Source organism: Sycon ciliatum, chromosome 4, assembly GCF_964019385.1.
Source record: "Sycon ciliatum chromosome 4, ocSycCili1.1, whole genome shotgun sequence".
In the NCBI taxonomy this organism is placed as follows: domain Eukaryota; kingdom Metazoa; phylum Porifera; class Calcarea; order Leucosolenida; family Sycettidae; genus Sycon; species Sycon ciliatum.
The window spans coordinates 30,348,374-30,370,245 of record NC_088646.1 but is presented as its reverse complement, the minus strand read 5'-3'; the positions used below and the strand labels follow the sequence as shown (position 1 = coordinate 30,370,245).

Genomic DNA, 21,872 nt, shown 5'->3' with positions numbered 1-21,872 from the left:
GGCCCTGGTATTGGCCAAACATTGGCAATTACTGAATTTACTCACAGATCAGTGTTGATCACAATATTGCATATGAAATCAGGGTGATACATCTATTGCTATGCAAGCTTGAATGGCTTGTGTAAAACTAAAATACTTGGAGCTACAAGCTACATTTTCAGAGACAGGGAGTTGCAAGTGCGGCAAGAAACCCAGCTTCCCTTCACCTTTGGCATCACGAGCAATGACCATTATTTTATCAGCCAGGAATGTTACTACAAAGGCGCTGGCGGGAACAGAAAGAGCAACGTTTCTTTCTCAGCAAAAATAAATAAAAAGGAAAGGAAAGGAACAAAAAAGGCTCAACACCAGGGATTTGTCCATACCCGGTACCCAGGTGTGTACCCCTGGAAAGGCTCTCCCACAGATTCCAGTACAAAGGCCACGGCCAAGTGTCCCACTGAGATGCGGTCGCTTGCCCGGACCGCTGGGACGCGGACACCTTAATTATACGTATGTATACGAAGAGCAGCCTGTGACGTTTATTTTTTATGACAGAAAATCCGCAAAAAAAGTTGGGCTTGTCGGGCCTTTCGCGCATGTGGTGGGATCAAGGCCGCGCGGCGCGCGCGCACATCTGCACGTGACGTCACCTTTTTCCATTGCCACAGATATTATTTGTACGCTTGGTACTTTGGTGTGTACGCGTCGTAGTCTTGCGTACAGGTTGGGTACAATAATTTTAATTTATATTGCAATAATTATAATGTGACGAAGTCAGTCAAGAACATTCATGATTCAGTCATAGCGCTTTCTGTTTATTACTTTCAAAAGTGTCTGGGTGAAGAGAGGCCATTGTTTTGTGACGGCGAGGACATACTACCTGTGGTCTATTGTTAGTTACTCCTGTGACTAATGGGCTGGGAAACAGAATGCCAGATGACCCTTTGGTTAATGATTTTGCCTGTCGTGTTGAATGATGAAGATTTAGCCAAATAGTGTCTTTGAGGAAGACGATTCTTCGTGCTGCCATGGCTGGGTCTCGCCGAATCACTGGGCAGTGTTGTCAGCCGCTGGTTGACGAGTTGGACAATTGTAAGTTGCGCCTGCGAGAGCGGTGGCATTTTCTTTCATTTGCTCTGTTCTGCACGACTCATTTCACAATGATATGCTATTCTCAATGATTTACACACACAGACTTGGAACGAGTCGGAGATGAAACCACCGAGGAGCAAACTGAAGTGCTGACATCTAGTGACATCAAATTCGTCACAAGGCTGTTGCAAATTTGGCTGAAACGGTAAGGATGAAAAACTTTCTTGTTTGCCAGTTTCGCCTTTGCTTTCTCAGGTTTGTAGAACTTTGTACACTCTCCGATTTTGTGGTACATTAGAGAGGTTCCGGGGTACGATTTTCCGTGCCAAAATCCGTGTGGGCGCTACGGATTTTTTTCAGGCGTGCTCCATACGATTTTTCGGCACGGAGAATCCGTGTGGACTGGCTTTCACACGAACCGTGTTTCGTATGGAGATTTTGCGTCATCGGGTGCAGAAAGATTTTTCGCGTACAAATTTGGTACGAGAAACATGGATTTTCCGCGGGAAGTTTTGATTTCGGTACAAATTTTCAAAATAAAAAGGCATAGCGCGGGAATGTGACGTGTTTGCGATCGTAACCTAGGCAATGACGGCAACACATAACTTCCGTACCCCGGAACTTTTCACTGCTCGAAAACGACGTATAAAAAATCCGTAGCGCCTCCACGGATTTTGGCACGAAAAATCGTACTCCGGAACCTCCCTATTATAATATACATGTATCGTATGTAGCAGCAGTGTACCAAGTAAGTATTACCGTACTAGATCTCGCTAATCATCCAAGCACAGTAAACGCTACAGTAAGTAAACGCTGGTAAATGCATTCATACGTTTGTTTGATTAAGAAATTTTCCTTTAATTTTGTTCTTCTACTTCTCTGGTATTATGGTGTGGACGACATATGGATGTATGTACTGCTTGAATAATTGGGAAAGCTTCCAATTAGTTCTACAAATCTGGCTAAGGCCGCAACCACACTACGTAAAAACCACAGTACAAATTTTCGTGCATACCGTATTATCTCTAATATAAGCACGGTCCTTTATTTTTTCAATGTACCTCCGCCCCGTGGTGGAGACGTTCCTTTATTGGAGACTGTTCCATTATTATTTCAACCTCATATCAGAGGCATGTTGCCATACCAAATTCATGTCAGACACACATATTTCAGGGTTTTTTCGCCGGTACAGATAATGAATTTATACAGGGTGCTTATAATGGAGACTGAGCACTTTATTTTTTGAATGCCGCCCCAAGGTGTTCTATTATTGGAGACGTGCTATTATTGGAGACTGTGCTTATATTAGAGATTATACGGTATCTCAGTACAAGTCGGTACGCAACCACACTACACCTGTCGGTCTGCATAGGTGACGTTTTCACGCGACCAGCATGTGACGTTGTCGTACCGAAGCGTGTGTTACGTGCTGGAAAAGACGGGAAATTCTAAAACAATGCTGATGTTGATGCTATACGTACGACGACCAGGTAGAAAAAAGTTACACAGGAGATAGAGCGCGAAAACGACAAATGTGGCTTTCTACAGGGGTGCGCCAGTTGCTGAAAACCTACAAAAAGCATTTTTCATTTCGTACGCGTCGCCATGACGATTTCTACTGTAATGCCGTTTGTACGTGATTTTGTACCTAGTGTGGTTGCAGCCTAAAGCAGTCATTAGATGTTGAGAAATGTTTGCCCAGCAATTGTAAGTCATATGGATTGTACAGTGGAGATTGGATATAACGACCTTGGATATAACGACAAATCGAGTTTAGCGGCAAAATTCTGTTGCCCAAGTCGTTTAGCAAGTCCTTTCTGTACATGATAGATCGGGCATAACGACCTCGAAAATAACGACAGATTGAATTTACCGTAAAGGACCGTTGATCCCCCCCCCCCCCCCCCCCACGCCATGTCGCTTCCCAGCTGGGTTTTCACTCAACTTTTCAGCAGGGGGCGGGAATTAGATCAAGGCTGTCAAGTGCAGTGCGATGGACAACAACATGGAGGATCAGACTCGATGTGCTGGATTGTGCACATTTTCATCCTGGATTGGCACGTATTGTCTCTTTGTCTGTCTAATCCTATATATAGGATTTTTCCCAATTTTTGGGAAAGGGTAGATCACACCTTACAAAGTAAAGTTCTTTCTTCAAATGCCTGTTGGAGTCTGCGTTCCATGTTTATCAGAGATGATGTCTGCCAAGTTTCACCAGCACAAGGGCTTTACTTTTTCTGTAACAGGCCCTCTCGTGCAAAGGTGTCCAGAATTTTAAAAATTCTATATATAGGATTTGGCCTCTTCAAAACTTGGTTTTCAACTTTTGTACTTCCCAGTTTCTCCTGCCAATAAAAACCCTAATTGGCAATATCCAATCCTAGATACCGTACGCACGCGAATACAAGCCCCCCCCCCCTTCGAATAGAGCTCCCTCTCGAACAGAGCCCGTCCCTCAGGCTGTGTTTACATGAAGCGTTTCAACCCGGGTTGAGTTCGACCCGGGTCAGATTTCAACCTGCCATGTACACGAAATGAATGGCGCGTTTACATGACGCATTGCGCTTGACCCGCGTTGAAATTTCGCCCCGGGTTGATTTCAACCCTCCCCCCCCCCCCCCCCAGGGGAGGGTAGAAATCAACCCGGGTCAAGAAAATCGTACAAACGTACTTCTGTGCGTATCTCGCGCCAGGTTTGAACGGCACTGCAGATGCAAATTTCGCACGAACGGATTCACGTGACCACACAGGACTGTAGAAGTGGACTTTTGGCGGCAAATCAGTATTTCACCCGGGTCAACTGTCTTCATGTAAACGCTCACCTCTTTTGTCTATTGTACAGACTTTCAACCCGGGCTGAACTCGACCCGGGTTGAAATTTCTCATGTAAACACAGCCTCAGAGGCATTCGAAGTAATACAGCCCTGTCTCGTATAAAAGCCCGGGGCTCTAATCGAGCGCCCACACTCCGTACGTTGTAGTGCAGTACATGAACCATGTACGGTATGCACGATCAACACAGTGTGCTTTGCGGATCACTAGATCCATATTGGAGGTACGGGATCGCTCTAGCCCTCTGGGGTCAACGTAGAGACATGCAAAAATGGGAACACACTGCGCCAGAAACGGATGTGTGCAATCACCTTGAAAGGTGTGAAAAATTGATGTTTCTATTGAAAAAATAAAGCCCCCTCTCGAATAGAGCCCCCTCTGGGTGTCTTCTGGAAAAATAGAGCCCCGGGGCTTCTATTCGCGCCTATACGGTATGGCCCATGTGGAGCTAACAAAACAATTCTATGCACCTATGGCTATAGAAGAAGCACCTCCTAGGCTAGTACCCCAAGAGTATTCCACTATCAATATGTGTACAATACAATGTCATGTACTTGAATACAACTGATTTAGTAAATGCCCCATACATGTAGTGTCTTTAGTTCATATTGATCTGCGAGCACTTTACAACACGACTTCAATGCTAGAATGGTGCTAATATTCATCTTTTCCACTCCTAGTCTATTTCTACCACTTGTAATTGCAATTCATCAGCGATAATTGCACCCCTCTAGAGACCTTTCCTGGGGGTCGTAGCCATTGGGTAACCTCTATTCATTCATCTTAAAGAAAGAGATGCATTGTTGGAAGGATCGAAATGCATCTTCAATAACATTGCTTCCACTTCGACCATTTTCGAGGCTGCAAATGTGTCTTGAAGTTTAATCCTGTATAATTTATTATAGGATTAACTGGTGACAGACAAAGAGATACAGCAGTGCATGCGTCGGTTCAACATCATATTTCGTTGTATACACCGAAGTCGCTTCACAGGTAGAAAATCGACAGGGGGCGGATCAACGGTACTTTACGGTGCTGACACTTTTTTGGTGCCCGAAGACCTAAAAATGCATCGAATATAACGACTTTCCTGTTGTATCAGGCGGAGTGGCATGCATGGGACATGTCTGTGTCACATGCACGGGTCACTCCGCGCGTGCTGGTCATTGCACAGTTCAGCGGTGTGGTTGCTATGCGTGACTTTTGGCTTGAACTATGCATGCAAGACACATGTACATTCACATCTGAAATTCATATGCATTATTATTATTATGCACATGCATAAACTGGTCTTCTGCAGCATTTCGCAGTCCTGCGAGGCACACTGAGTACGCCTGTCATTATATTGTACGAATGGAAATCCCGAAGTAGTGGACTCTACAGTGATGCGTCTATCCTGTATGCTGCAAAAGACGCAGGAAATGTGACTGGTGTCTGTACACTAGACGCCAACATCCCAGTCTTCTCCTGCACTATCCGTTTGACAGTGACATTATGCAGTGGGTCGACATTGACCCAGTTTGGCAGCTATCTGCCTGGGTGGATGTAGCAGGTTTGCATTGGCTCGTCGTCCAGTCCGGAATTTTCTTGTAAACTGTGGAATACCGGCAGGGTTTGTAATCATCCCTGTTCACTTCAATATTATGCACACACAACGTTCCCTTTGTCACTCATCTTATCCCGAGCAATGAATTTGCTGACGATATTGCGTCACACTTGCCGCTGCTGCGACGACTGGTTTGTCACTGGCGGTGACCAGGCTGACTGACTAGCTTCAAAAAAAGAGCTCGGCGGACCCCGGTCTTTTACTCGGCCTATATTTCCCATTTATACCTCACTCCATATACACTTACAGTCTTATGCATGCTCTCCCTTAGTGGTGTATATATCTCCATATACACCGCTAAGGGAAATTAGCAGTAGTTGTCTTCGAGGAACAAGCCATTAGCCTATTAGGAGATCACACACCGTGAATATGGAGAGGTATAAATATATTATAACAAAGGGACCTCGTGTATATCGAGATATATACACCAGTTATAAAAACCTCGGCTTTGCCTCGGTTTTCATACTGGTGTATATACACTCAGTTCCTTGTTACAAGTATATATTGTAAATATAATATTATAACAAGGAACCGAGTGTATATGTATAGAATAAACACCGATGTCGTAGTGTTTATGGGAATATAAACACTGTCTGTAAAAACCGAGGCGTAGCCCAGGTTTTTACAGACAGTGTTTATGTAGAGCCGAAGAAAAGCCAATAAAATTAATACTGTTTATAAAATACCACTAAGGCCAATAAATACTGTTTATAAAATACTCCTTTTTAGGGAAAAGTGCAGTGCTGCATGGAAAAGTACAGTGGTATTTATTGAGTCAAGCAAGTTTATTTGAATTTGATACTGTTGATGGTGTGGTCACTAATGAGTATGGGTATTATTTTATCAAAGGTCAATCTATTATATACATAGAGGACTGTAACTGGTCACTGATTGATTTTTAACAGATTGCATTTCCCTCTTGTGTTTCTTTTGGCTAGATCTTGTCCCTGCTTCGGCCACCGTGCGGAGGACATATCACGTGTGTGTGTTGACTTTGTGGCCAGCGCTGTTGAAAAATTGAAGTTGATCGCTAAAGCAGATTTGACTGCTGGCGGAGTACAGGATGATCTGATACTGCTGAGAGATATGACGGAGGGAATGGTTTTGCTGGTGAATGAACCCATGCTCCTCCTCATTTCCATGCCAATCAGCAATCGGAAGCCGCTGCAGGTGAGTTCTGCATTGAATATTCGCATATACACTCGGACGTCTCTTATCCGGGCACCTTGGGACCGGGCACTGCCCGTATCTCAGATTTGCCCGTATCTCAGAATAACTCATCTACCATGTATAATATCTTTTTTTAAAGTGTATTTGGCACGTATTTCACATGTTCAGGATACAAAAAGAATCCATTGAGAAACGTGTGCTGATTCCACAGGTTGGAAGTGACAACTAAGCACTTGTGCATCCAAAAAATGCTCAAAACCCCAAAAAATTCTAAGTATTTTTGCCATAGGAACTCAAGCTGAAGGTGCCCGGTAGAGAGACGTGCCCGTATCTAAGGCGTCCAGATAAGAGACGTTTGAGTGTACACACAAATATGTGTGTGTGTGTGTGTGTGTGTGTGTGTTTCACTGGCCAGAAAAGTCACTTCATAGCTGTGTGGTGTAGACCAGGCTGAATGGTGGCAGTCAATTCTTTAGCCTGGCAAGCTGTTGAATGGTGCAATCCGAGCACAAGTTCCTATGGCTTCTGCTGGCGTCAAATGGTCAATGGTGTGTGTGTGTATGTGAGTGTGTGTGTTCATGAGTACATATGGCTTCCCTGGCTGGAAGCGCACTTTTAGGGTTGGTTCACGTAAGCAAAATCGGCGCCGCAAGACATCGCAAGACATCGGCGGTGAGACAGCTCCCGATCCATTGCGCATACGGTTCGAGTACCAAATCTACTACAAAGTAGTACAGAATGTGCCTAAATGCTACAACAGGTTTGCCAAGTGAAGCCTGAATTCTTTGTTTCTTCAGTAGTTCAAGGTCTTTCGGTGATGGCCACTCGGTGCTACCTTTTACTGGAGATCATGAAACTACTTCTACACCTTTTATTGCAGTCTAGTAAGCGGTGGTGTTGAAATTATGCGTGCAAACGTTGATGAAGTCACACGAACTTGTCAATGTATCCTTTTGTATTTTTTATTTATTTCAATTGTATTTGTCTCATAAGTTGCACAACAGTCAAGCAGATCATCCGAGAAGGACGGGTTGGTATGCTGACTTAATTTGCCACCTTGAAACAACTACCAGAATGGCGAACGGACCTCATCTTTAGCTTCAATTTAGGAAAATTTATGATGAGTCTTGGTGTGAAATTTTGACTAAGTCTGACTCCCGGCACCGGCGCGAACGGTTCACTTTTGCTCAAGATTGTACGGGATCGGCGCCGGGGCAGATCGCAAGAGTTGGACACTGTCCAACTTTGCCGTCCGTGCCTTGCGATATTTTACCGTATGATTTTGTTACGACTGCACTGGTTCACATAATCACAATGCGCCGGGAGAGGTTGCAAGAGGCCCACTCCCGGTGACTCCCGGCGCGTACCGGCGATATGTGTTGTGGGACCAGGCTCAATAAAGGCGGTGAATTGTTTAGCGTGAAAAGCTGTTGATATGGTGCAAGTATTGGTTTGTTGTTGTATGTGTTGGTCACTCCTCGGGAGCAAATGCATGCCTAGGGTGTACTAGTATTGAGAAGTTAAAGTAAGTTAGGAGTGAAAGATAAGATGACGAGGACTCATGAATGAAATTAATGAGCAGATGTGGAAAATGCAACACAAGCGTAAAGTGAAATTGGCTATCAGTGTCTGCTCCATGATTTCAAACCAACCGGGTACACGTGTACCTGGCACAACTCTTGCAACCGGGTCAGAGCCGGGTATGTTCAAGTGCGGCTACTGTACTGTACATCAGGGAGTCGTAGACTAAAATATTTGCCAAAAGCATTAGGGCTTCGAAGTGTGACATCAGGTCCTTGACAACTTCGTAGCAACTGGGTACAAACAACTATTGCGTCCGCAGCACGTGGTGTTTTGCACTGAGAATTTCAGATTTTACATCATGTCTTGTGCAGATTAGAGTAGATACCTCACACAAAGTACCTGGTTATATTTTTATTGTCCTTTCGGGGCACGAGTTTGCTAGCTTTGTCCTCCTTTCTGCAGGGCAGAGTAGAGCAGTGACTTCCATGAAATTAAAATTACAAATGGGGGTTCCGAATCCTGCACTTTTTATTGCCTCTCCCGAGGAGCATGGAGACCGATCCGTACGTCGTGCATGCACGTCAAGTTTTCTTTCGCTCACTGTGAGAGGTGATTCTTTGCGCTGTATCCTTTCTCGTGACTCGGACATCTGATTTTGCTCTTTTTACGAGGCGGAAAGATGCTGAAGCAAGCGAGAATTGAGCTCGGATCAGAACTCTGAAATATTTTCGCCAGCTCGTCGCAGACCCTTTGTTTCACCTTTGAAATACTGGGAAGACCAGTCACTGCTCCATCAGCATAACAAACCTCTAACTATCATTGAGGGACACCTATAAAAGCTGTTTATTCAAGGCAAACCATTGGTTCCCACCATTAGAAACCTGCATATTACTCCGAAAACAGTGAAGAGCAAGGGGACGCTAAGTTTGTTTGTACCCAGAAATTTCGTTGGCATGCGTTGTCAAGTATGTGTGACGTCATCACTTCGAAGCCCTATGCAGGCAGCAACATGTGTCGGTATAAATGGATGAGGTGTTGTTTTGTTTGTGTATATGTGTGCGCGCGTGCTTTCGTGTATGTGCGTGTACGTGTGTGCGTGTGTGTGTGTGTGTGTCTTTCAGACACTGAGTGAAGAGGAATACCATCAACTGCAGGGGCTGTGCTACATGTCATCATCATCCGTATGTCTTGCTAGGCCTTCTCTGCCTTCTATGTTTGTTCTCTTTGTCTCTTTCACTTCAGTAGTTAGCCAGAAAAACATTGAGTGCGTTGACTAAGGCTAATTTGTGTATGCCGGTAATTATGTTTGCCTGCTGACTGGTGTGATTGAGATCTGATTTATTTGTATACAGAACAGGTGTATGCATGGAGTGCAATGTGGATCGGTTAAGCTCTTATGTTTGCATGTGTGCACACTTGTGTGTGTGTGTGTGTGTATGTGTGTGTGTGCGCGCGTGCGTGTGTGTGTGTGTGTTTGAGCGTTTGTGTGTGTGTGTGTGTGTGTGTGTGTGTGTGTGTGTGTGTGTGTGTGTGTGTGTGTGTGTGTGTGTGTGTGTGCATGCATGCGTATGTGCGTGTTTGTAGGGTGAAATGAGTCCGTACTTGGGCAAGATCATGTGTACGCTATACACACAAGGTTTCTTTGAAGGCATTAGTGCGATCACGCAGCTGCCCCATGCAGCTACGCATTTGCCCTCCCATCTTGTTTTGGGCCTTGTGGATATTGTCAGCTTGGTAAGTAGCATGCATTTGTTGTTTTGATCTTTTGAATGCATTCTTGAATTCGGCTTTGTGAAAAAATATTTGTCTTGTAGGCAAAGGCTGATGCCTCACTTACATTTATCATGTAACTCTGTTGTTCCAGGTGCAGTGGAGATTGGATATAACGACCTTGCATAGAACGACAAATCGAGTTTAGCGACGACATTCTGTTGCCCAAGTCGTTTAGCAAGTCCTTTCCGTACATTTTAGATCAAGTATAACGACCGCGAAAATAACGACGGATCGAATTTACTGACACTTTTTTTGGTGCCCGAAGATCTGAAAATACATAGAGTATAACGACTTTATGAACTCAGATGGTGAGCCAAGGAAAATATTGTAACATCGATCGCATAACTTGTGCCTCGATTTTTCCATGTTACTATATAACGACTTTCCTCTTGTATCAGGCGGATCCGGAGTGGCATGCTTGGAGCATGGCTGTGTCACGTGCCTGGACCTCCAGATTCCTCTGCGCGTGCTGTACATTGCACATGTGTAGCCGCAGTGCAGCGGTGTAGTTGCCGTGCATGGTTTTTGGCTTGAACTATGCATGCAAGATACATGCACATGCACGTCTGAAATCCACATGCATTATTATGCACATGCATATCTGCAATGCATATCTGCAATGCATATCTGCAATGCATATCCGCAATGCATATCTGCAATGCATATCTGCAATGCATATCTGTTTTTTTGATGTAGAGGGGACGGCTCGATACCGGGACGTTTTGACAGCCAAATTTGTATAGACCCAAACCGATCATCAGCGTTGATTTTTCACTCGAAATATGTTTGTGGAAGGAAACTGGCATGTTGAAGTTTGCTCTGGGGCCAGAGTCAATCGAACTGAGCCACTCCTTTGTGTTGACCCATTGCCTCCAAGTTGCCCAATTTTTCGCTTCAAAAAAGTTCAAATCAGAGGTGGCTCCAAACCGGACACGTTTTAGAGTGCACGTCAAATTCACTCTGGGTCTGAAATTAGGTAATTGCTATCGCTCCACGACGGCCAGTACAGAGTAACAATAAGCCTTGTGTGTGCTTCCATTAGTTTTGATTGGTATGCGGTGCTTTATTGGCGAGAGGCGAGCCGCTGTTTACCTGCGACAAGAAGTTGATTTTTCGAAAGTCGTAAAACTCAAGTCGCAGTGCGAAGCAACACGTCAAAAACTCACCTGCTTGATATGGCGCTTCTGGTCATCGCAGAGCCATGAAATTTTGGCTCGGAGAATAACTCATCGTAGTCTCACTGTGACATATGTTTTCTAATCAAAATACCAAGAGAGAAAGTGAATATTGAGTCCGTTCCGGTTTGCAACCGGTGTCCTATTTGAAACCGTCCCCTCTACATGTACAGTCATATTGCATACTAAATGTGAAGATCGGGTTTAGTGATAGATCCAGTATAGTGACTTTTGTTTTCTCCCGAAGGAGTGTCGTTATATAATCCAATCTCCACTGTACCTTTACACTTCCAATCTCCACTGTACCTTGACACTTCCAATCTCCACTGTACCTTGACACTTCCAATCTCCACTGTACCTTGACACTTCCAATCTCCACTGTACCTTGACACTTCCAATCTCCACTGTACCTTGACACTTCCAATCTCCACTGTACCTTGACACTTCCAATCTCCACTGTACCTTGACACTTCCAATCTCCACTGTACCTTGACACTTCCAATCTCCACTGTACCTTGACACTTCCAATCTCCACTGTACCTTGACACATACCTAGTACATGTACTCTGATAAACCTACGCGTGCTTAGTACAGACATTCTTTTTTTTTTAGGTGTATTGCTTCACAGTGAAGTGCATTCGGATACGAAGTACCTTGGATACTGAGGCCGCGTTCGAATTGTCTTCATCAACTGTTCAAACAAATTTTTAAAAGAGATTAGTTGAAGTGTCCCGTGAGAACGGTTTCTATCATTGTAGAGTTTTTCAGTGGAAATGTCATGGCGATGATGACGTCCGGTCAGATCGACCATCTCCACGTACTACGTGACGTAGCTATTCCAAACTCTTCGGAACTAATCCACCTCTCCCATCGGATGAGATTGTGGAGTTTTGAGGAGTTTTGAGGAGCTTCGTTTTTCTGAAGAGGCCAATAAGGCCACCTCTTCAGAAAAACAAAACTACTCGAAAAGTCAAAGAGTGACAATTCGAACGCGCCCTGAGTAGATTGTGCTGTTCACCGTCCAGTCCGTCTTGTCTAGAGTTTCTTCGTGTGGTCACTGTCCAGTTCTGATTGGGTGCAGAAGGAATTGAACGGTGTCAATGTTGTTGTTGTTGTCTTTGTCTGTGCACGTGTGCAGGTGCGGGAACACCTGCAGGCGTCCGTTTGTACCAGTGTGATCAGGGCGATGCGAGCACCAGTTTTCAAGTGAGTCGCTTCTCCTTTGCCGAGGCCTGTGTAACATTGTTTAACATTGCTGTGCTTTTAAATTGAGCCTCTAGATCCCGGAAAGTCGTTTTTGAGCATTAAAAAAAAAAGCTTTTAAGTGCCATGAAATTGCTGTAGTCCAGCAGATCACCGTGCAAAAATCTCAGTCAAAAAGATCTTCATTATTAATATAGGTGTGTTGATAACTGTATTTACATTTCTTTATACATGTTGCCTGATGATTGCGAAAGCATGAGACTCTGAGTAGCGACTAACAAGCCTTGATTGCCCTTGTTGTTCTGTGTATTGTGCTCTGCCTCCGCGGTGTTGAGCACTGTCAGCACACTGGCTGCATCCTCCGGGGCATCTCTTTATACATTACACTCAACTTTCAAATGCATTTCTCTCAACACTGTGTGAAGCTACAGTAGCCCCCCTTTTTCGGATCTGGAGGCTCAAGTTTAAAAGGCGCTGTCCTGCACGGAGTCTGGCATCGTGTGCCTGGTGTTGCAGGGTACCTGGTCTATTTCGCAACACGTACAGTGCTGGCATCCTGTAGGGAGCTGTAGTTTACAAGTTGTTGATGTTGGCGCCAGTTGCAGCCATTGCCACGCCGTTTAAATGGCGATTTTTCACCAAACTCCTGTTCTAAAAGAAGTGAGCAATTTGATTGCATGCTGTCTCTGAATTTTGCCATAAATCTCAGGGTGGTCACCACGTTGTTCCTGGGATATTGAAGTTCGAACATTAGAATATTTCCGAAGATCCCCCCTCCCCCCCCCCCCCCCCCCCCCCCCCAGAATTTGAAAATTATAGGGAGTGAACGATCAGGAGCTAACTAAGGGTTATCCTGTCCGTGTCTGTGTGTCCGCATATGTGTGCGTGTGCGTGCACCTGTGCATGCATGTTTGTCTGTCCGTCTGTCTGTTCGTTTGTCCATCTGGTCTGTCCGTCCGTCTGTCTGTCTGCATCTCACACAAATACATGCACACCTGCTAGGTACTTTATCAGCTTATCAGATGACAAGTTACGTTGTCACTCTCAGTTCGACTTCATTGAGCGATTGCAAGCTAGACTTAAGATGCCAGGACCACTCCCACCCGATGAAGGGTAGGTGGATTTGAATGCTTTCTGGGTATTGCAGGTCAAGATAGAATCGAGGGTTCTTCCCCGTCCTTATCCATCGTACCCCTATAATTCCCCCTTACTCTAGTTTGCTTTCTTTCGTCTTCCACAAGCCCACCCACCCATCACATCCCTACTCTATGTTAGCCCCCCCCCCCCCCCTCCCCTTCCAGTGCTATGCCGCATCATTCAATCTGAGGCCTCAGGTCAGTCAAGGTGCTCTAGAACTCCCCACCACTTCTGCTGCTGCTGCTGCTACCCCTGCTGCTGCTGCCTCTGCCGCCGCCTCCGCTGCTGCTGCTGCCTCTCCTATGCAGCCCAGCTGCCCTAGGTTGTTGTCTGTTCGTAGAAAGAGATGACAACATGCTCAGTCACAGCATTGCCAGAGATCCATGTACATGTGCTACTCATGTTCAGCATGGTGTAGTGTGTAGGTAGCCGAGCTTTGCTGGCAGAGGATTTAGAATGTTAGCCTGCGTACTGTTGTACCCTACATGTAGATGATGTCACCAAGAAGCCAAGATGGTGCACCCTCCTAAGTTGCTGCGCGTTACTCAAATAGCGCAAGAAGTCGTTAAGATGTCCAAGTGCCCGGGGGCGTTGTTGATGGGCTTACTAGTTAGTTTGATTGGTTGGCGAGGGTTTAGTGTGTTGCCCACTGTACCACAGGTATTACCGTAAAAGTCCGTAAATTGGTATCTGCGCTAAATATATTATACTCTCTTGGGCCTTCATCCTTTTGACTCTTGTCTGTTGAAGTCAAGTTTAGCCCGATAAACATACTGTCCGAAATAAGTACTGGTACGGTTTGCACATGCGGCAGAGCGTAGCATGTACATTTACATGACAAATGACTTCTGCCCTACACACAAGTCAGGCCCGAAAGTTAGTTCATGCCCGAAAATCAGTTCCCGCCCGAAAGTTAGTACGGGTGTGACCGCTAAATTCGAGAGTAAGTACGTACTTATTCACGGACTTTTACGATATCATCTTTGTCCGTCACCTAACTACCGGCGGCATGCGTATGGCCAGTGGCTTGTCAGCATTGTTAGAGTGATACGACTTGTGTGTATTTCTGACTGCACCCTGATCTTGGCCATGTCTACTGCTCTCTACCCGTGCGTGCAGTCAGCTTGCTTTGGCGTTAACGTTGCGCTACTTGCGCTCAGAGTTCATCAACATTCGATTTTCTGCAATGCACAGTTTGCTGGTGAGTCCAACTTTGGTATTCAATGAAACCTTTTATTATTAGTTGGTGTAGTCATACTTCAAAAGTAGGATACTGTGCGTTCAGAAACATGATGCATTCAGAAACCTGATGCATTCAGAAACACGACTGGTATTCTATTTCTCAATACAGTAGAACTCTCGGATAAGACCTACCCCCTTTGGCAGCAAGACAATGTACTGGTTGGTAGGATCTCTGTTACTACCTTGAGTGTAAGGAGCAATCTGTCATTGTGATATTTTGCATGCTGTGAACAGTTTTCTTGATTCTAGCGTTTTTCGTATGGATTAACGCAGCATGGTCCCTGGCCCACTTGCTTCCGTTAGAGTGTTTGTTCTGTTGCTGTCTGGGTAATTGGAAGTGCCCATGTGTGCCCAGGCTCTCTCCTCTCTCTCTCTCTCTCTCTCTCTCTCTCTCTCTCTCTCTCTCTCTCTCTCTCTCTCTCTCTCTCTCTCTCTCTCTCTCTCTCTCTCTCTCTCTCTCTCTCTCTCTCTCTCTCTCTCTCTCTCTCTCTCTCTCTCTCTCTTTCTCTGTGTGTGTGTGTGTGTGTGTGTGTCTGTGTCTGTTTCTGCCTCTGTGTCTGCCTCTGCCTATCTTCAGTTATGCCTTAATCTAATCTATGTTTTTTTCTTTCTTTTCTTTTGTGCGCAGTTCATGATAAGGTCCTTCCAATTTATGGACAAAGAAATTGTCCGATTCCATGCCAACTCAGCGTACGTTCGCTTCTCTTGATTTTTGCCACTGGTTTTCTGTTTGGTGTTCAACGAAATCTGAAACAAAACAATAAAGGTCACAACCAATAAAACATGGGGATTTGGCTTTGATAGTACACTGCACTATGTTGGCACAGTATAGTATGTAACTAGCTGTCCCAACCCACTGGGGCCGAGGAAGGAAGGAGGGATGCCATGCATTCAGTTTTGCACTAATACTTCTGGTTGCTTGTGCAACTAGTTGTCCAATGACTCTGTTTGATGAGAAATCTGATTTCACACGCCAGGAAGTCCAGGGCAGGATGTTTTGCTTTTGTGTGTTGGTATTGATGATTTATATTTTGTAATAACGGGATATCGATTGGGTTGACCGAAGGCTATGGGAGCTTATCGGTGGGCCGTGGCGGAGTGGTCCTATTGAATTAGGCATGTGGTGTGGTGGCGCAGTGGATTGATGTTAGAAGTGGTTTCTTGCATTGAACATACTTGTAGCTATGGACAGCCCTGATATCTGCCTGGTGTAGAGTCGCTAAGCCACGGCGGACCACTGTTTCAGTGGGCACTTGCTTTTATCTGAGTGTGTCGCATATATCTTCCTTGTTGTTTGTGGTGACAGGTCACGCGAGCTTGCGGTCTGGATGGTTGATAATCGAATTGTGGAGCTGCTGTTTGGGCCAGATCTTCATGTGGAGGTATAGCATACAATGCCTGCTACTGCTTGCATCTTATTACCGCAATGCTTTGAAATGCTAACTAATAAAGCACGTTACTTGCTGTTGCTCCGAGTTGCACCCTGCGTGCACTCATATCTCGCGTATCTGGTCGGCCCGGGACTGGGCACTGCATTTCTATTATTTTTACAGTACCAACAAAGCAACTCAGCGCAAAGGGTGGTGTGAATAGCAACTGAATAGAGCGGTCGTCAGTTGCCAAGCGCCTTTTTTTTTCTTCTTTCAACCTCTATTGTGTACTATCATTGCATGCACTTGAGCTCCTGCCACCCAAAACGAGCAGACGATCGGTAGAGAAAGTAATCTTTGTGACACGGGCTACTCTAGGACTGTATCCTGTAACCCGGGCTATGCTGGATCCGGTGCTAGATTGCTCAGATTTGAATCCGTCGAATTCAGATCTGGATTCGGCAAAGCGAGCATGTACAGAACTCAACGCACTTCTTACCAGTTAGTGCATGCGCATGTATATGATGGTGGACCCGGAGTCGGGGAACATCCTGCCCATCTGGGCTGCTGGGCCAATGTCGAACAAAGGCAATGCAATGGATCTGTCAAGCGGCGCAAGATGTACAGTAGAAGTATACATGCAATTCAAAGTAGTAAGTACTTGAGTAGAGTTGAGTAGAACAAACTGCAGTTTCTACCATGTGCCTGTGATGTGACAGTGCGGAACTAGAAACCTCTCTGTGGCGTGATAGTGTATTGACTTGCTGATGTTCCTGTGTTGTTTTTGCTGCAGCTTGTCAAACTCTGCCCGGGTCTGCTCCTGTTCATGGCAACCCAGGGATGCATGCAGCGCAAGCAGCTCGAGAGCATCTGGCGCAGCACTCGCATCCAACACAGCTGCCGTGCCGCCCACGATGCTCTCTTGGGCATCTACAAGTCGTTGTCACGGGACTGCCATCAGTTCCTGATCGAGGAGCATCAGCGACTGTCGCCATCCACCATGACAGCACTTGACGTCCAGCTACTGGCTTATGTAACACAAGAACTCATGCTACAGCAAAGGCGTGCACGACAGGTCGTATGCAAGGTTAGTTTTGTGTCTTGGATGGATATTATTATACTCTGCTAGGAGAGAAAGAAACGGAGAGAGAGAGAGAGAGAGAGAGAGAGAGAGAGAGAGAGAGAGTGAGAGTGAGAGAGAGAGAGAGAGAGAGAGAGAGAGAGAGAGAGAGAGAGAGAGATAGACTAATAACAAGAGAGAGATAGGGGTCAGGGTACGACGAAAAACTTGCGCCGAACTCCAATATGTTCAGCATGCAAAGACGATGTTGAATGATGTGAAGACTCCTATGCAGCATCATATTTGTAGAAAAGTACTAGTACCGTACTGGCAATATATGTTGCCGCGTAACGCGTAACGCAGGGGGGTGCGGCGTAACGCGCGACCAGGCTAGTGCGACAAATTTTCGTTGCGTTCGTAACGCGCGTCCGGCGGGGTGCGGCGATCTTTTCATTGCAAAAAAGGCTGAAAACTGTGAAAGCACGTGTACCGCGTGGTGAAAAGTTTAAAACTGGACGCAGCAGGAAGTCCTGTAATAGCAAAAAAAAGGACTGCGGCAATATAGAAACCTGTGTAACGGCTCCTGTGCGACTTTGCATGTAACGCCCTGCGTGCGGTAAACATGTGCCAATGTAACGCTTCATGGCCTCACTGCGACCATATATATTGCCAGTACGGTATGTAAAATGTGCGGGGAGAAAGGGAAGGAGGGAGGAAGCACAGACTGGGACTGCCAGAGTCAAGTAGAAAAATACAATACAATACTTGGTCCGGCTCATCGCAATTGTCGCTTATCTATCGCCACTAAGAACAGGAGTTTTGTTACCGCTCTGTGAAATTTCCAATAGGTATAGTGAAGAAGCATGGTACATGAATACTCTCCGCCACAAGAAAAAAATTCTTCTATGGAATCTGGTGAAGCGAGTCGAAGAAGGGAAGCAAGGAAGCAAATGCACAAAATAAATCAGCGAATGAGCTCGTTCTTGCACTCATACTCTTACAGGTCCAGAGTTCTCAACTCTGCATCACTGCAGAGCTGACATTTGCTGGTGTCTAGCTGCTGGCGTAGACTGGTAGAGTATCTCTTGCTTTCTCAGCCTGTCGTATGGCAGCAATGGCAAGGGAACAGTTGTGGCTGTCACTTCGGTACTTGAAGGAACCTGGGCAGTGTGACCTGTGTGTCACCACAGTGCGTTTCAACAAAGCCTTCGAATGAGGCATACAGGCATCTCCAGACAGCTGTCATACGCTCTGCTGCCCGTCATGCTCTCCAGGGGTAGCTGCGTTTGGCTTTTGGCAACACAGACAGTGAATTACCAGATTCCCACTTCCTAAAAAAAGTCGAACACGTCACGATTCAAAGCGCTAGTCGTGATCATTTTTCTTTGGGGCCTCCTTTGATCTTGCCATCACAACCTCCCAAGCAAAGGTAAGTTAGATATCGCGATTGGACTGGGTTTTACCTGTCAAAAAGTGTGTGGGAGATAAGCGACAATTGCGATGAGCCGGACCAAGTACAATACAATGTGGTATGAATGTTGGAGCTGAATATTGCGATGAAGTCATTAATCTAAATGAGCGTACTGATGTCTCGTTTTCTGTGCTGTTGTCGTCGTCGTTGTTGTTTGTTTCCTGCAGAACAACAACAATGTATGCAGCACCAGCAATATGGTGACTGTTAAGCCTATATTGGTACCAGTAGACACTGCTGCAATCTTAGCTAATCAACCAACACCTGAATCGGGTGAGCTGGAGGATGCTGACGATGAGCGAAAGTCGGGAGAAGACATGGATGTGGATCAACAGGCTGATGTCGCTGCAGGAAATACACCATCGGCATCGCCCGATGTTGGGGCAGAGCGATCGCGCTCGCCTCATCTTACCCGCAGTGACTCGGTCGAATGGCCAGTCGAGCCTCAGTCTGGTATAATTGCTTATGAAAAGAACTTGTCCAAGAGCAAAGCAACCAATATGCGACCAACGGCTGTGATTGGGCCCATGCGGCCCACAGCTATGACTTCAGCTATGGTAGAAGACGACTCTGATCTGTCATCGGGTGAATCTGAGTCTGACATTGACGAGCTTGTGTCTTTATCGCCTGGTCCCCCACCTGGCTTTTACCGAAGAACTGCCAATCTTGCTTCAAATTTGGCCATTCAGCGCTTATTGCAGCCGCCCAGCCCTGGTGATACAGAGGAGGCGAAGGTGTGGCCAGATGGCCTTGCGGTTCTCTGGAAAGTGGCACAAGATGTAAGTGCAGTGAAGTGGCCATACCTGTGTTTCATGTGCTTGCGTTGCTATCATTGTCGGTGCATGTGGGATGCTCGACTACCGACTAGTACCGTGTGGTCAGCACTATTGACATGTGTACTTGCTTCTGCAGAATACTATTAAATTATTCAGTGTGCCCGTATACCTTTCTGACTGTGTGCGCTGCGGTGCTTTTGGCTGTCAGGCCGATGTTGATAGTGGAATGGCAAATTCATGTTGCATGTGTGTGTATGCGGTGTTTTGATTGCCAGCTCGATGTCGATAGTGGGGTGGCGAAGGAGGCTCTCGTTCACTTTATTCAGTGTTTGGTGAACACTTGCGCTCGTGAATCCACCTACTTCAATTCCTTTGTGGAGGAATGCCTACAGAACATTGCTGCCAATAAGTAAGTTTGTGTATCGTTGGAGAATGCATTCCATCGTGTATGCAACGTACTGAGGCAAAATGTCCGCAATTCTCAGTTGTACCCATCATCATACAATATGTACGTCATTGTGTTCGTTGCAATGAATGCAACCATCATACACTTCTCCAGTGTGTTTTGCATGTGCATGTACATACATATAAATGTACATGATTCCATCCAGGTTGCGGCATGGTGTAGAGGAGACGGTTTCAAATAAGAAATAGGTTGCAAATCGGACCGGGCTCAATATTCACTTTCTCTCTTCGTATTTTGATTAGAAAACATGTCGCAGTGAGACTACGATGTGTTTTACTCGAGCCAAAAGTTCATGGCTCTGCGATGACCAAAAGCTCCATACCAGGCGGGTGAGTTTTGCCGTGTTGTTTCGCGCTGCGACTTGATTTGAACGTCTTTCGAAATATCAACTTCTAGTCTTCTCGCCTCTCGCCAATAAAGTACCGTATACCAATGAAAACTAATGGAAGCACACACAAGGCTTATTGTTTCTCTGTACTGGCCGTCGTGGAGCGATAGCAATTACCTAGTTTCAGAACTCAGGGTGAACTTGACGTGCACTCCAAAACTGTTCTGGTTTGGAGCCACCTCTGTGACACCAAAATTTGAAACGAAAAATCAGGCAACTTGGAGGCAACGGGCCAACACTAAGGAGTGGCTCAGCTCGATTGACTCGGCCTCAGAGCAAACTTCAACATGCCAGCTTCCTTGCACAAACATATTTCGAGTGAACAGTCCACGCTGATGATCGGTTTGGGTCTACACTATTTTGCTGTGAAACCGTTCCTATTTGAAACCGTCTCCTCTACATTATTTTATACATGTACGTGCAAGTATAATTATGTACAAGGTAATATGACACATGGTACAGACTACAGAGTGCATGAACTAGGTACCCCAGCAGTGCTGTGGGCACGCGAGAGTGTCAGCATTTCGTATTTCACAGGTGACCCCATTTTCAAGCGTCTGTGCATACTTACTAAGAATGACATGTACACAATCAATGGGACTGTGACGAGATGTCCTCAGTTTACAGGTGTCCGCTTTTCTTGGTTGTCCGCAAGGACAGGTTTGGCTGTAGCTGCTGCATTCCATTATCTCCACCTTTGCAATGGTTAGTCAACATTATGCCCACACGGCTAGTCCTGCAGTTTTACTTGCTTTATCATTAGAAGAACGTGGCTGCTTCTTTTACATTTACCGCCTAAGTTCCAACATCTCAGTTCGTATTGCTTTGTCCTTACTTGGTCTTCCATCTTTTGGCATGTGTGTGTGTGTGTGTGTGTATGTGTGTGTATGTTTGTGTATGTTTGTGTGTGTGTGTGTGTGTGTGTGTGTGTGTGTATGCGTGTGTGTGCGTGTGTGTGTGTGTGCGTGCGTGCGTGTGTGTGTGTGTGTGTGTGTGTGTGTGTGTGTGTGTGTATGTGTGTGCCTGTGTGTGTGTGTGTGCGTGCGCGCGCGTGCATATGCTGCAGGTCGGTTGAAGCATCCCTTAATGTACTGAAGGCGATTGTGGAAAAACGACGTCTTAGGTCAGTGACGATTAACTGGGACGGGATGAGGGTTAAGGGTCGATCCTAATTATTCGGTTGTGTATTTGTCATGATTATCATGGCTTGTGAGCTGCTCCAGTCACCTTTTTCTCTCCATGCCAGGGGTAGTCACTGAATGCTGGAGCCCTCCCCCCCCCTTGTTTTGTCATTACGAATCCGTGTCTATTTGCTATAGATGGGTTGTATTTCTTTGCATACCGTACTGACACGCATTTAAGCGCATGTGCCTATATCCGGGCGTAAGGGCACCCTCACAAATAAGCGCATCGGCTTATAAGTTATAAGTGAACCTGAATGCAATTCTATCCGCGACACACGTACTCCATAAAAACACCATGTTCCCATAGTTTAATGTGCAGTGCGTTATCGCACTATTTGCATAATTATACAAGGTACCGGTACACTAGCAGCTCAAGCGCATGCGCCTATGTGTGAGACAAAACGACCCGCAGAAAATAGCA

At 45.7% G+C, this 21,872-nt stretch overlaps 1 protein-coding gene across 1 annotated transcript in view; it reads left to right on the top strand.

Moving 5' to 3' along the window:
* Positions 1 to 767: 767 nt before the first annotated feature.
* LOC135815552 (ubiquitin carboxyl-terminal hydrolase 34-like) overlaps positions 768 to 21,872 on the top strand; it is a gene marked incomplete in the record, with an annotated part of 63,299 nt that continues 42,194 nt past the window's right edge. The window contains 14 exon segments of the mRNA XM_065328867.1: positions 768 to 1,074; positions 1,177 to 1,279; positions 6,451 to 6,682; positions 9,328 to 9,387; positions 9,791 to 9,940; positions 12,293 to 12,360; positions 13,360 to 13,470; positions 14,614 to 14,695; positions 15,365 to 15,426; positions 16,043 to 16,118; positions 16,900 to 17,193; positions 18,805 to 19,416; positions 19,689 to 19,822; positions 21,334 to 21,390. Coding sequence (XP_065184939.1) covers positions 1,011 to 1,074; positions 1,177 to 1,279; positions 6,451 to 6,682; positions 9,328 to 9,387; positions 9,791 to 9,940; positions 12,293 to 12,360; positions 13,360 to 13,470; positions 14,614 to 14,695; positions 15,365 to 15,426; positions 16,043 to 16,118; positions 16,900 to 17,193; positions 18,805 to 19,416; positions 19,689 to 19,822; positions 21,334 to 21,390 — 2,105 coding nt within the window.